We start from the raw sequence: 12,732 nt of genomic DNA, 5'->3' as shown, positions 1-12,732 counted from the left end.
CTCATTTATGTTTAGTGTGTGTTTATAAGTGATCATTTTTATAAACGTATTTGCTCGTCGTGCGGAATGCACGAGATCCACGATTCCGGAAAGTGCGACCAATGAGCGTTAACGTGGCGTGGCTGTTTTCAAAAGCGCAATGACGTCATGACGTTTGACTTCCGTTAAACCGCCATTTTGTGAATGGACGCCGTTGCCATCGACATCCTGAAAGCAGACTAAAACAAACGCGATTCCGAGCCCAATTTAACACGACTTACCGGCAGTTCCGTCGCGTTTTAACCTACGGCGTTTTTTCTCTGGAAAAAAAACGACGAATAGCCCGTGTTTTCGCCGAGAACTGATCAAAGATGTCTGAGGAGCAGATCCTGGGCGAGGAGTCGCTGATGAAGATGGAGGAGAATGATGGAGAGGGTTTCGGTGAAGAGGAGATCCTGGGGGCTGATGAAGGAGGTCAGGGAGAGGCGGAGGGCTCAAAGATAGACGCCAGTAAAAACGAGGAAGATGAGGGGTGAGTTTCGGTTTATTGACTGTACGAATTTACACGGTTTCCATACACTAATCGATTATTTAGGTCAATTTCCATAGCCTGAGAGAGATAGTGTAACGGGTTTCTCTCAAATAAAGACAAAATCAACGTATTTTCTGAGGATCAGTTTTCTGTTTATCATTATGGAGCGCATAATTAAGGGCCAAACTGTAAATAACGACAAAATATCTGCCGGACTATGGAAGGCATTGCGAATATTCATGAGCCAGCTGTTTCCAAACACATTTGCCTTTCAAATGCAAGTTTGACAAATGTCAACTGTGTCTTTTTCCAAATATAATTTTTTTATGTCTTTAATTGCTCGTTGCGTAGTTTTATCATAAATCAATAACTAAACGAAATGTCAAATGAAAGTTAGGCTAGAAGGGTTGTGATAAAAAGGTCTTAAGTCTTAATTTTCATTTTCAATTTCACAAACGAGGACATTATGATTTAATTATTTTTCAAAAATACTTAATGATAAAGTCGTGGGATTATATGTTTCATGTAACTTACTGCAAAATGAGCGTCTTTGTTTTTGTCATTTTCCAATACAACATTGTGGAAACATTTACTTGTATTCAAATGTTTTTTTTTTTTTTTTTTTTTTTAGGGAGTTTAAAAATAGAACAAATGCAATTTCTTTTTAACTGTCAATTCACTTAATTTTGATAATTTCCCCAAAAAAACAAGACTATATAGAATTTAGATTTTATTTTATTTTTTTGTAATTTGCTATGGTAAAAACTTATTGCCGTGTTTTAGTAGTTAAGCTTTTTAAATATATAATAACTAATTGAAATGTTGTGCTGCTAATGCAACTCATTGTGTTCTAGACATAAACAATCAGAGAGGGTAACTTTTACCATAAATTCACCCTAAATTGTTTTTGTAAAGTTAAAAAAAATCATAAACTTTGCATAAACCCTATAATTGTCTGTTTTTGGCAAGTAGTACTTGACCTATAAGCGTTTTCGGACAATATAAATCACTTTAATGTCTTCTTGCATAATCTGTTGTAATATCAACAGCGTCTTTTTGTTTTTAGGAAAATGTTCGTTGGAGGCTTGAGTTGGGACACAACAAAGAAAGACCTGAAAGATTACTTCTCTAAATTTGGAGAGGTGGTCGACTGCACCTTAAAACTGGATCCTTTGACGGGCCGATCCAGAGGATTTGGATTTGTTCTGTTTAAAGATGCTGAAAGTGTGGAAAAGGTATTTTGGCAGATACAATTTTTGTGTATTCATAAATCTGTTAGAATTATGCCACATCAGTTATGAGGCTGGCAAGGCATGATTAAATAAAATGTCGATGTCTATCTGTTCTTTGTCTAAGGTGATCTCACAAAAGGAGCACAAACTAAATGGAAAAGCAATTGACCCTAAGAAAGCAAAGGCCATGAAGTCCAAAGAGCCTGTGAAGAAGATATTTGTAGGAGGTCTTTCCCCAGATACTCCAGAAGAGAAGATCAGAGAGTACTTTGATGCCTATGGAGAGGTATAGAGAAAGTGAAAAATGGACAGATGTTTGTAATATGTATGTGGCACTACGCACCATAATTAACGTTTCAATATTTTTCTCAGGTGGAATCCATTGAGCTGCCAATGGAGAATAAAACAAATAAAAGACGAGGTTTTTGTTTTATAACGTTTAAAGAGGAGGAACCAGTAAAGAAAATAATGGAGAAGAAGTACCACAACATCGGTTTAAGCAAGGTAGGGTTTTAAAATGATCCTAATGTGCATGATTGTGCCATTTGACGTAAACCCTATGCATGCCTTTGGATAAGACAGTGAAATAAATACTTTAGAAATGAGATACTTAGTATTATTTGCATGTTCTTTTTCTCTGTCTTGTGAGAACTGAGAAACCGTAGTCAGGCTTAGTAGTGATATACAGTGTTTATTTGTGGGTGAAATGCTCTTGACGGCATCGACTGTGAATAATGTTGTCTTTCTGATAGTAATGTGGAACTTGTCATTGTGTCAACAGTGTGAGGTCAAGGTAGCCATGTCAAAGGAGCAGTACCAGCAGCAGCAGCAGTGGGGTGGAAGAGGAGGATACGCCGGCAGAGCTAGAGGCAGAGGAGGTGCGTCATTCAGTGCAGTACTACACCGTAAATGACGCCAAAGTAACCATTTGGCCCACTTTAAACATGGTATTGAGATGTTTTTCGGTCAGTTGGATCACGAGTGGACAGTGAAGACGCATACCTTTAACACCTGCTGTTTTAATCTGCCTCTGTCTACTTTCGACCACTTCTGACAAGATTACCCTCCCATGGTGCTGCTTACATAAAGAGGAGAATAAAAAGGGGCGGAGCCTTCTATATGACCGGCTAAAATGAACACACACTAAAATATATGCCTGTTTGTACTTACCGCTGTTGTTTCTCTTCTGTGTTACCAGAAAATAACACTTATGTGTTACCAGAAAATAACACTTAAGCGCACATTTACTCTCTGCAAGATGACAGCAATCCGGTCGAATGCGTTTTTGACTACCTCTGGAAGTTGTCGAAAGTGGACAAACTCGAAACCTTTTGCATCCCGTTTACACCTATATTTAGCGTCTTGTGATCCTGCCGACCAAAACGTGTTGAAAGAAAAAAAAAAAAAAAAAGAAGAATTTACTGAATTCCAAATTTAGTGAACAAAACATTTGCATAATTAATTACCAAATAACTACTTATTTGTTGGAATGTTTTTCTCATGGGATTAGATGCTTATAATAATGGTAATGAATCTAGACAAATATGCTTCAGATGATTACAAGGTCAATAAACACATCTATTAATATATAAAAATACCAACACGAGCGACTAATGAGCAACACATTTATTACAGTGTTTATTAATCTGTCGTAATGTTAATGATAATAAAGTTCATTCAGAGTGCATTAACTGCTAACAAGCTCAAATGTTGATTGTATAAATGCATTTGTATATGTTGCAATTAAACATTAACCAACTGTTGTTCATTCTTAGTTCATATTAACCATAGTAGTTAACTAATGAACCCTATTGTAAAGCGTTACCATTATTAATATACATTTTGTCCATTTTTGTAACTTCTAGTGAAAGTGTGGTTATTTTATATCTTGCTTTTGGAAAAATTCAGTATCATAAATTTTTAGTTTTTTTTGAAGCTCAATTGTTATTAACAGTGATGTGCCCTCTGCGTCTGTTGCAGGTCCCAATCAAAATTGGAACCAGGGATACGGAAATTACTGGAATCAAGGTTATGGAAATTACGGGAACTATGGCTACAACAATCAAGGCTATGGTGGATACGGGGGCTATGATTACTCGGGTTACAACAACTACTACGGATATGGTGACTACAGCAGTATGTAATACTGTTTGTGAACGCACAGATGAAAAAACTAAGGAAATATTGTATCGTGGATTGTCGGTACTCGACCCGGACTATGACAGTTGTGCACTAAATTATCTGAGCAGAATGCACATGCTTGTATCATACATGCCTTACGCTTCGAGAGAAAACTCTAGAACATTGCTGCAGTTGCTTTTTGTCCTACAGGGAAGGCTTGCTTGCACAAAGCTATACTGTACATATGTATTATAATAACTATGGTGCTAAATATAGAAAGGGATGTCTTAGCTTCAAAACACATCTGTCAAAGTGCCTTTGAATTCATTGGACGTGTAAATCTGTAGGCCATGCAAGAAATGACCGCCGGACGGTGGTCGTTTTTAGAAAATAATAAACAGTTTTCAAACATTCATTTACGCCACAGATCTGTGTCTCTCACCACATTTTCAGAATACAGTATTTTGAAAGAATGTTTGAATACAATTAACGTAAGTATCCCGCAAGTGTCATGAGATTGGCTCTAAAACCCAAATTGCTAAGAGGTTGTTTTCTGTTTTCCGCCTTTCTCGAGCGCCCGTGTGCCAACACGTTTAACCGTAGACATCTGCGTTGTTTGTGTTTTGTGCTCCTAACTCTAGATCAGCAGAGCGGCTACGGCAAATCCCCGAGGCGAGGCGGCCATCAAAACAGTTACAAGCCGTATTAACGAGAAATTGTGCAGGTACGTTGTTGCGTTGCTCGCGGACGATGCATCTTTAGTCTCTAAATCACCATTTGTAAACTTTTTTTTTTGTAATGGACGTTGCTTAATTTTTGTTTTTCTCTAAAGTTTCACAGCACCCTGAAGTGCTTTACAGTAGTGGTAACATAGAGACTATGTTGGCAGTAATGTAACAGCTGGCTTTTGGCTGTGTCTTGCCATTTTTTTTTTGTTTGTTTTTAACTGTAAAAATTAACAGGTACAGTACTGCTAAAATGGGAAAATACCAGAAAATATGGAATTACAAGGAAAGAAAACCGAAGAATGTTGTCTCCTAACTCTGACATATACCTTGTTTGTACCTGCCAGCGGGGACTTCCTTGCAGGCCATGAGCTGACTTCCCGATTGTCTCAGGCCCGCTCAATGCGGACAGGGTACGAGAGGCGTACGCTCTCGAATGCTCCCATTTGGTATGGTCTTCCAACATCCTGTATACGAATTGTAAAAACAAAACAACTACAGCAACAAAAACATAAAAAAGGACACGTCAAGCTTTTATCTTCTGTTTTTGTTTTGTGTGTATTCTTACTCTATTTTTATTTATTTTTTTGTATTAAAATGTTCCTCCTAAAACTTCTTGGGATTGGTCGTATGTAATAATATATCATAATGTAATGCCATTTTTTCCAGGCACCATCAAGTAATGGTAAAATATGACACGAGAGCCGGAATTAAAATTAACTGTTGACTTTTTGAAGGATACGGCTTTCTCTGGACTTTCCAGTGTTTTAATATGCACTTCTAATCTAATCTTACCTGTAATGCTTGCTTTTCTTTATTTGTAGCTCGTGTAGCTGTAATATCCTGTAGTCCATGAGCTAAAAGCCGGTTTGTACTCGGATGCCGCTGCGCCGGAGAAGTGCTTTTTTTTTTAATATTTGTATTGTATTGTATTTGTATTCTACTGACAGCGGTGGAAAAAGCTTCACCTGTAAACCGTGTTAATTTCATCTAACAGATTCTCTTTTTTTAACCTTTTGAAATCTTGGAAAGGTCACACTGTTATGCTTGTAATGCTTTCCTTTTTGTCTTTTAATTTTCATCGATTCAAGGTCGCGCCTTAAATGTTATGATTCCACAAGTTTTTAATTTAACACTATTGTATTTGCTATCATTCAATTTCGAAGTCCTGTCTTGTCTCCTTATCGAATTTATTAAAGAATTGGGATTCCTGTACATTTTATGAGTTTGCGTACTTCCCAAGCGTAATTGCTATTTTCTTTTTTGTTTTTCAGATGGACGAGCAAATCGAAAGTCAACCCTGAGAGGAGAAAACAAGAGGGCCAGACTTATTAAATATGGAGTTGATCCACACGTTGCTACACTTTGGTCGCCATTTATTTCACAAGTTCGTTTCAAATCTGAGGTTGCTTTGAAGGACACACAATAAAGAATATTTCAAGTGTTATTTCCAAAACTATGACGTCCAGAATATTTGTTTTTGTGTTTAATTTGTTGTAGCTTGTGTACGTTTCTAATCGTATTCCCTGCTATGTTTGCTCTTAGGCGTTTCTGTGTCGAGTACGGTGAACTATAGAGAGCCCAAATCATTTAGAAATTATTTGTATACAGGCCTATTAATTTATTGCTTACAAGTGCGTACATGGCGTAGGTCGTTTAATATTCATTTCATATTGCAGTATTTTGCTACAGAGTCATGTAAACCATTGGAAAGTACAAAATAAAGTGTATGAATCTTTCCGCCTGTTGTTTCTGCAGAGATTAAAGTCATAGCTCACCCAAAAACGAAGACTTTCGTCGTCTTTTACTCTGCTTGATGTCAAATATTGCTGCCGTTGTCAAGATTACACCAGCTATAAAATACGCCCGCCGTTAGAATAACAAAACGAATATAATCACTAATAAAGCTTTGCATTGTAAGGGAAATAAACTGCTTTTCAAACACAATTTATAATGCATTGTATGATCTCGCGAGCAATTGTAATAACCATAGTGATACCTATTTATAGTCGCACCTTCAAAAAGTGTAACGTGATTGTTTATGAAAATATGTATTGTATTATTCATAAAGACTACCGGTGTTACCAATATATTTTGTAATTTAAACATTGGATTACCTTTTACAGTAAAATTCTATTTCAGTCTTTCTGCTTAAAAATCAAGTGTTAAATACAATATTTGTAATTGTGATATTGAAGTAAATACATAATTTCGTCATGAGTAATAAGGAAATGGTGCTCATTTTGGAGTGAGATAGTCTGGATTATCTTTCATTTACTGACACTGGAGTTCTCTTCCGTCATTTCCATTAGGAAAGTAATTCACTTTTGGGTGAACTGTTCCTTTAAATTCATTTTATGTACTTATTTTTACACAATAAGTACATGCTAATCAGTATTTCCTATATAGAACGTATTATCTGTACAGGCCATACGTCCTCTTGACAAAGACAGATTACTTACTGAAGGGTTTGAATTGAAATGTAAATATACAATGAAACATACTCGAAATTCAACCCAGCCCAGAAGACGCTCAGTGTATAAAATCAGTTTCCTGAGCACATTAGGTAAAACATGAGAAATGTTTCAGGAATCAGTCACTGTCATAACGTGATGAAGGTTCATTGGAGGTATGCAGGTTTGTCATGAAATGTAATTGTAGCTGAAATGGTTTTTGGAATGAATGAATGATATCCTTTCAAAGGAAGGCTACTAACAATAAAAGCATCTTTCCCTTGTTTTCAGTCCCATTATATAAAGATAACAAGTAAACTCTGACAAGTAAAAATTCATAATTCATATGCGTACACCCCATACATATTCACCCCCGGATTTATATAGAATTTTACATGAAATGTCAAAAATAGTAATTTACCTATACATAAATGAATCCAGTTTCTTTTAGAGTAAAAAAGTAATTCTTTGTGTGTGTGTGTGTGTGTGTGTGTGTATACAAATGACTGAAATGGATGTCTGGGTTGTATTAGGTGGGAATGACGTTTGTTGCTAACAGGATGATTAAAATGATGATGGCGAGCACTACCACACCAATTATAATCATCATCTTGGTATTTCTCCACCACATCTTTCTGGCAACACGTGTGGATGTCCTTTGAAACGAGTCAGCCTAGGCAAGACAATTACACAAATAATCAATTGTTATCATGAACAAAAAAGTTTTGTGTGTTGATCATGCTAGTTTCGTTAAATGCCTTTTAAGGTCTTGAGATGAGTACGGTCAAAAAAATGTTACATGTTGGTCACACAATACACATTTTGGACTTGGTGGGTCTCAGAGGTTTACCGTGGCCTGCAGATCATCTGTCTTGCCGATCAGGTCGTCTAACCGCTCTCCTCTCTCTAGGACTTTGTTGATGTTGTCTTTGAGAATGACTTTAACATCATTGACTTGATCCTGAACTTGATTGAGTTTGCTGGGCGCTTGTGGTTCGGTGTTGTAGTCAGCCTACATTGTAAAGCACAAAAAAAAAAAAAAAGAGTAATCCACTGGACCCAACAGACAATACACTTAACCAGTAACGGGGAGAGCAATGCAATTTTGTTACTCCATGAAAAATTTTATGGATTACTTTTTGGAACTTGAGCTGGGCTTGCTTATTTTATTGTAATAACAATAAACCCAAAAGATAGATTTCTGGCAACTGTGAAAACCCCTTTGCACCAAAAAGTGAAATGGCTGAAGAAAATGCCTCTGAACTTACTCCAGATTTCTCTCAACATGACGACAGAAAAGCTATCAGTCATTACATGAGAAAACATGGCGTCGCTCATTGTAATGCATTACTTTACTAGTAACATGAAAAAAAGTAATCTGAAAAAATGTATTCTTGTTATATATATATATATATATATATATATATATATATATATATATACATACATGTGTGTGTGTGTGTACTGTAAAAATACAAAACAGTATTGGACTACGGTGCAATATTAATTCATTTTTAAACAAAGCAAAAACTATTTTTACAAAAAATAGTAGCACATCACATCAGCAAAAGCAAAACAAAGAGTTGATAAGTTAATAAAGGGCTTGACATTAACACATATCAATATATATATATATATATATATATATATATATATATATATATATATATATATATATATATATATATATATATATATACATTTTCTGTCCAATTGCATTTGTTCAGTTAAAAATAGGTTTTAATGCATACAATTATGACATATTTAAGTACCTCTCTTACATATGTACCAACTTTAATCTTTTAGTTATTTTTCTGTTATTCAAAGTATCAAAACATCGTGTAGCGCGTCTGTTCTGTCATGACTTTTGTTTTGGTAACATCTTTGGAATTAACTTTAATTTATTCAGATTTATTTTTGCACTATTTGGCATGATTTCCAAAGGTTTTGTAATCCTGAATAAAACTGCGAAGCATTTTCATATTTATTTTCATCATAACGTTCAAACACACTTTGTCCGATAATCAATCCATTTAACGAAATATCATGAGGTGCGACCATAAAGAAACTACAATTTTGAGACTTTTGTATATGTCTACCAAAACATTGTACATTTGAAAACTGTTATACTCCAATTTTACTGTGTAATTTCTATGTTTGCTGCATATTTTGCACTTTTGTCTGCACTGGAAGCTCCTGAAAGTGATAACATTGCCCACAAAGAGCCCTAAACTCAACATCATCGAGTGTGTCGGATTATATATATACACACACACACACACATGCACATATATATATATATATATATATATATATATATATATATATATATATGCGCAGCTGAACAGACGCTGATTATTTACAGACACAAGTAAATATCGATTTCAAACTTAAACTTTAAATGTATTCATCCAAAACATGGAATATTCCGTGACAGTCCGCATTACTTTTACTGACTGGATTACACAAACCCGTCAGTGTTTTCTGTATCTCGGAAATAGGGCATGTCTCTTGTTTCACAGTATGTGCTATTTAAGAAAGATATAATGTGTGTAAATGTTCAAATGTAACCCCTTTTGTAATCGTTAACGTTAACGTAAGTAACTGTAATTGAATTACACATTTCTCCTTAGTAACTGTGACTAATCAGTTACATTTATTTTGTAATTAAATTAAATGCAATTGGATTTTTGAAAACTTTTATATGAAACTGATGCACGCTCAGTCAGTCATGTTGTCAGAGCGGGACAAAACATCTGATATATCGAAAGAGATCTGTGCATTAGTCTGAATGATGCTTGTTAAAGCTGTCCCTGTGTGATCTCGTCAGTAATATTCAAATGGCAATAACGCTGAAAGGGAAAAAAGACAAAGCCATAACTATTGTCTGTAAGTGAGTTGATGATGATAATCCTAACTGAATTGAAAAGTGAAACCTAGATTTACACCCCTACTTTTAAGACGGCAGTATTGACACATAGATATTCCAGCTATAAACAAAAAGCATAGAAACTCCAATGTTGGTTAAAATGAACCAACCAGTACAGTTGCACAGCAGAAGAAAATGTAGTTCAAATGCACCAACATTCATGGTATTTTAAAAACATTTGATCAGTTGCATGCAATTTACAAAAAGTCTGTTAACTACATTTAAGGCAAACTTTTTGGGCAAAAATATGAGATCATTATTTACAAACACTCAAAAGCAATGCAAATACTTTTTTTCAAAGCACTTTAATTACTGAGAACGTCTACCTAAAAATGTTAAGCATGAAAAGGAAATGGATTACTTTCAATATAAATCATGGTCGCACCACATGACATTTTTTAAAGCCAAGATATAAAAACGTGAAAATCGCTTAATTTAAAATTGTGATGCGAATTTATATGTACGCAACATTTTTTTGTCTTTTATTTGTATTTAAAAATGTCCCTGTTGAAAATCCTCACACGTCAGTGACCCATATACACATATTCTCTTGTTAAACTAACATTGAAAAAATATATATGACAGTATAAAGTGTGTATGTGTATATATATATATATATATATATATATATATATATATATATATATATATATACATACACACACATGCACATTATACTTTCTTATATACTTTCACTGTTAGTTTAACCAAAGAAACATCAAGAGAGACAGCAGAAAACAGGAAGAGAAACATTAGATAGATAGATAGATAGATAGATAGATAGATAGATAGATAGATAGATAGATAGATAGATAGATAGATAGATAGATAGATTATTGACTTTTTTCTGTGCCATTTTGTCCTCATTTTCCTCAAATGTTCACCATGAACTTCCTGACTGACAGTCATATTCAGATGAGTCCAAAGATCTACATGAAGTTAGCTTCAACAGATAATGTTGTCATATTCTGTTAACTACTAAAAACACTGCCATATTGAGTTTCTTGTGTTGGTCAATCATCTATAATGTCATACTACTACATATGTAACAATGTTCGTTTGAACACATCATCTCAACAGGCTGGTCAAAGCCTTTAACAAATAAGCATTTAAATAAACATTTAACTAACAAACGGCGTAGGCTTTCGAGTGTACTTACCATTCTGAAACTTCACTGAAACCTCCTCAAACGCCCAACTGTAGCTGCCAGACGTTTTTTTTTTTTGTTAAAGTCAGACTGCGACCACTGCCTCAAGGACAGGATTTTTTAGGGAAGCTCATTCCTGTGAGCCACAACGCAAGTGCGAACAACGAACAGGATGAAACATTAGAGAACTCATTTGCAAACAGAGCTTCCCCTCCCAGACAGATTGCACATTAACCAGAACAACACTTCCTACTGGCTCCTCACGAGTCTGTCACTTGGCTCAACCCACTGCTCGGCTTACATACGCTACACGAGCACCAGGAGCTGCTGGATTGTGTCTGTTCTTGTGCTGGGAAATACATATCACACCAGTTTCTTTATGACAGCAAAAATATCCCTTGTTTATATCCCTTTTTTGGTTATACGTTTAGAATAGCTTCGTCTGATGAACAATCAGGAGAACAATGGATGAAAATACTTGATGCTTGAGTCTTCCCTTTATATCATTTATGCCTTGTCCTGTTTTTTCCTTAAACAATTCAAGGAACCACTGCTGTGTTAACAGCTGTTTATAGATTTATAATCATTTCAAAGGACTTTAACCCTAACAGATGACTTGAGTTCATTGTTAAATATTAAACAAGTAATATTGTTACTCTTTAGGTCGTTTACTATATGTTTAGGTGGCAAGTGACTGTTCTGTTCTCAATCCTTATGGGTGACGGAAAGAAAAATATAGGCTAGTTTACTGTGGAATAACAAAATTGTCGAAAAATGCTTTTATATGAATTTGTCATAATAACGAGGGGCAATGGGGTCAGTGCGATTTTTTTTAATCAATTTGAAAGTTTTGCTCACCGAGACTTGTTCTATATGTTAAAATGTAATTTATTCCTGTGTTCAAAGCTGAATTTTCAGTATTATTACTCCAGTCTTCAGTGTCACAGGATTAGGCTGATTACTGACACTTTCAATAAATTTAACATGTTCTTGTTAAATAGAAGCATTTGATAGAAATACAGCTAGCTTACCTTAATTAATAAAAATTTGCATTATAGCATTAGTTGCACTACAAAGTAATTGTTTAGTTTTACAACCAAGGGTCAAAGTGCAATACTAAATGTATTTATTGGACAAATATCATTATTACTATTATGTTATATACAAATGCTGTTAGTCATGTGTATGTCTGTCTACACAGGGCCTGATATCATCGTTAGATATGGATGGGGTTCAGTGTTTTGCTCTCTTCTGGTTTTTCCTGTGTTTTTCTTTTGCCACGCAGGCGCTTTTTATGCGTTTATAGCAGTGCTTGTACATTGGGACGAACTTTATTGCAATGTTTTCCCTTTATGTGTCCGCGTCTTCCTCCAAGGGGCGCTGAGAGGCTCACAAAGCCCAGTCCATCGTTACAACGCGCTCGTATCATCAGGGCTTTATCTGTCCCATTTGGGAAATTTATCGACTAAAAACTGATATTACCCTTACACTTATTTATTCCAAAGATCATTACAGGATATACAAAGAGAAACACGTTACGTCAATCTTCATAAAATTGTAAAACAAGTCAATTTCCTGTAATCTAGAACTATTATGATTGGTCGAATCTGAGCA

At 35.2% G+C, this 12,732-nt stretch overlaps 2 protein-coding genes across 6 annotated transcripts; one reads left to right on the top strand and one right to left on the bottom strand.

Moving 5' to 3' along the window:
• The first annotated feature begins 150 nt into the window (after positions 1-150).
• On the top strand, positions 151-6,327 carry hnrnpd (heterogeneous nuclear ribonucleoprotein D). 5 transcript variants are annotated; one of them, XR_006251926.1, is made up of 9 exons: positions 151-511; positions 1,578-1,746; positions 1,868-2,029; positions 2,116-2,247; positions 2,525-2,621; positions 3,724-3,879; positions 4,506-4,588; positions 4,937-5,038; positions 5,864-6,327. XR_006251926.1 is itself a non-coding variant. In XM_043250473.1 (8 exons), exons 1-7 carry the CDS (start codon positions 351-353, stop codon positions 4,571-4,573), a joined length of 933 nt encoding a protein of 310 aa, XP_043106408.1. In that variant the 5' UTR covers positions 151-350; the 3' UTR covers positions 4,574-4,588; positions 5,864-6,327. The 5 variants fall into 5 exon arrangements, 4 of the variants coding, with proteins under 4 accessions (XP_043106408.1, XP_043106409.1, XP_043106407.1 ...); XM_043250473.1 differs by lacking the exon at positions 4,937-5,038 and having other exon boundaries at positions 3,724-3,867; XM_043250474.1 differs by having other exon boundaries at positions 3,724-3,867; positions 4,937-6,327.
• Positions 6,187-11,333, bottom strand: si:ch73-234b20.5 (uncharacterized protein LOC449923 homolog). The gene is made up of 3 exons (XM_043250483.1): positions 11,131-11,333; positions 7,893-8,054; positions 6,187-7,715 (listed from the first exon to the last, which is right to left on the bottom strand). The coding sequence occupies exons 1-3, from the start codon at positions 11,131-11,133 to the stop codon at positions 7,572-7,574; spliced, it is 309 nt and encodes a 102-aa protein (XP_043106418.1). The 5' UTR covers positions 11,134-11,333; the 3' UTR covers positions 6,187-7,571.
• Between the last annotated feature and the right edge of the window lie 1,399 nt (positions 11,334-12,732).

Source organism: Puntigrus tetrazona, chromosome 10, assembly GCF_018831695.1.
Source record: "Puntigrus tetrazona isolate hp1 chromosome 10, ASM1883169v1, whole genome shotgun sequence".
Lineage (NCBI taxonomy): Eukaryota > Metazoa > Chordata > Actinopteri > Cypriniformes > Cyprinidae > Puntigrus > Puntigrus tetrazona.
Note: the sequence above shows the minus strand (reverse complement) of the source record. Positions and strands in the feature narration are given on the sequence as shown.

Excerpts from the sequence above, each read along its gene's own strand:
- hnrnpd (XM_043250472.1), top strand. The coding sequence starts at position 351 with ATGTCTGAGGAGCAGATCCTGGGCGAGGAGTCGCTGATGAAGATGGAG. Across the intron at positions 1,747-1,867 it reads ATGCTGAAAGTGTGGAAAAG|GTGATCTCACAAAAGGAGCA; the intron begins GTATTTTGGCAG and ends TCTTTGTCTAAG. Across the intron at positions 3,880-4,505 it reads CGGATATGGTGACTACAGCA|ATCAGCAGAGCGGCTACGGC; the intron begins GTATGTAATACT and ends TCCTAACTCTAG.
- si:ch73-234b20.5 (XM_043250483.1), bottom strand. Across the intron at positions 7,716-7,892 it reads CAGATGATCTGCAGGCCACG|GCTGACTCGTTTCAAAGGAC; the intron begins GTAAACCTCTGA and ends TGTCTTGCCTAG.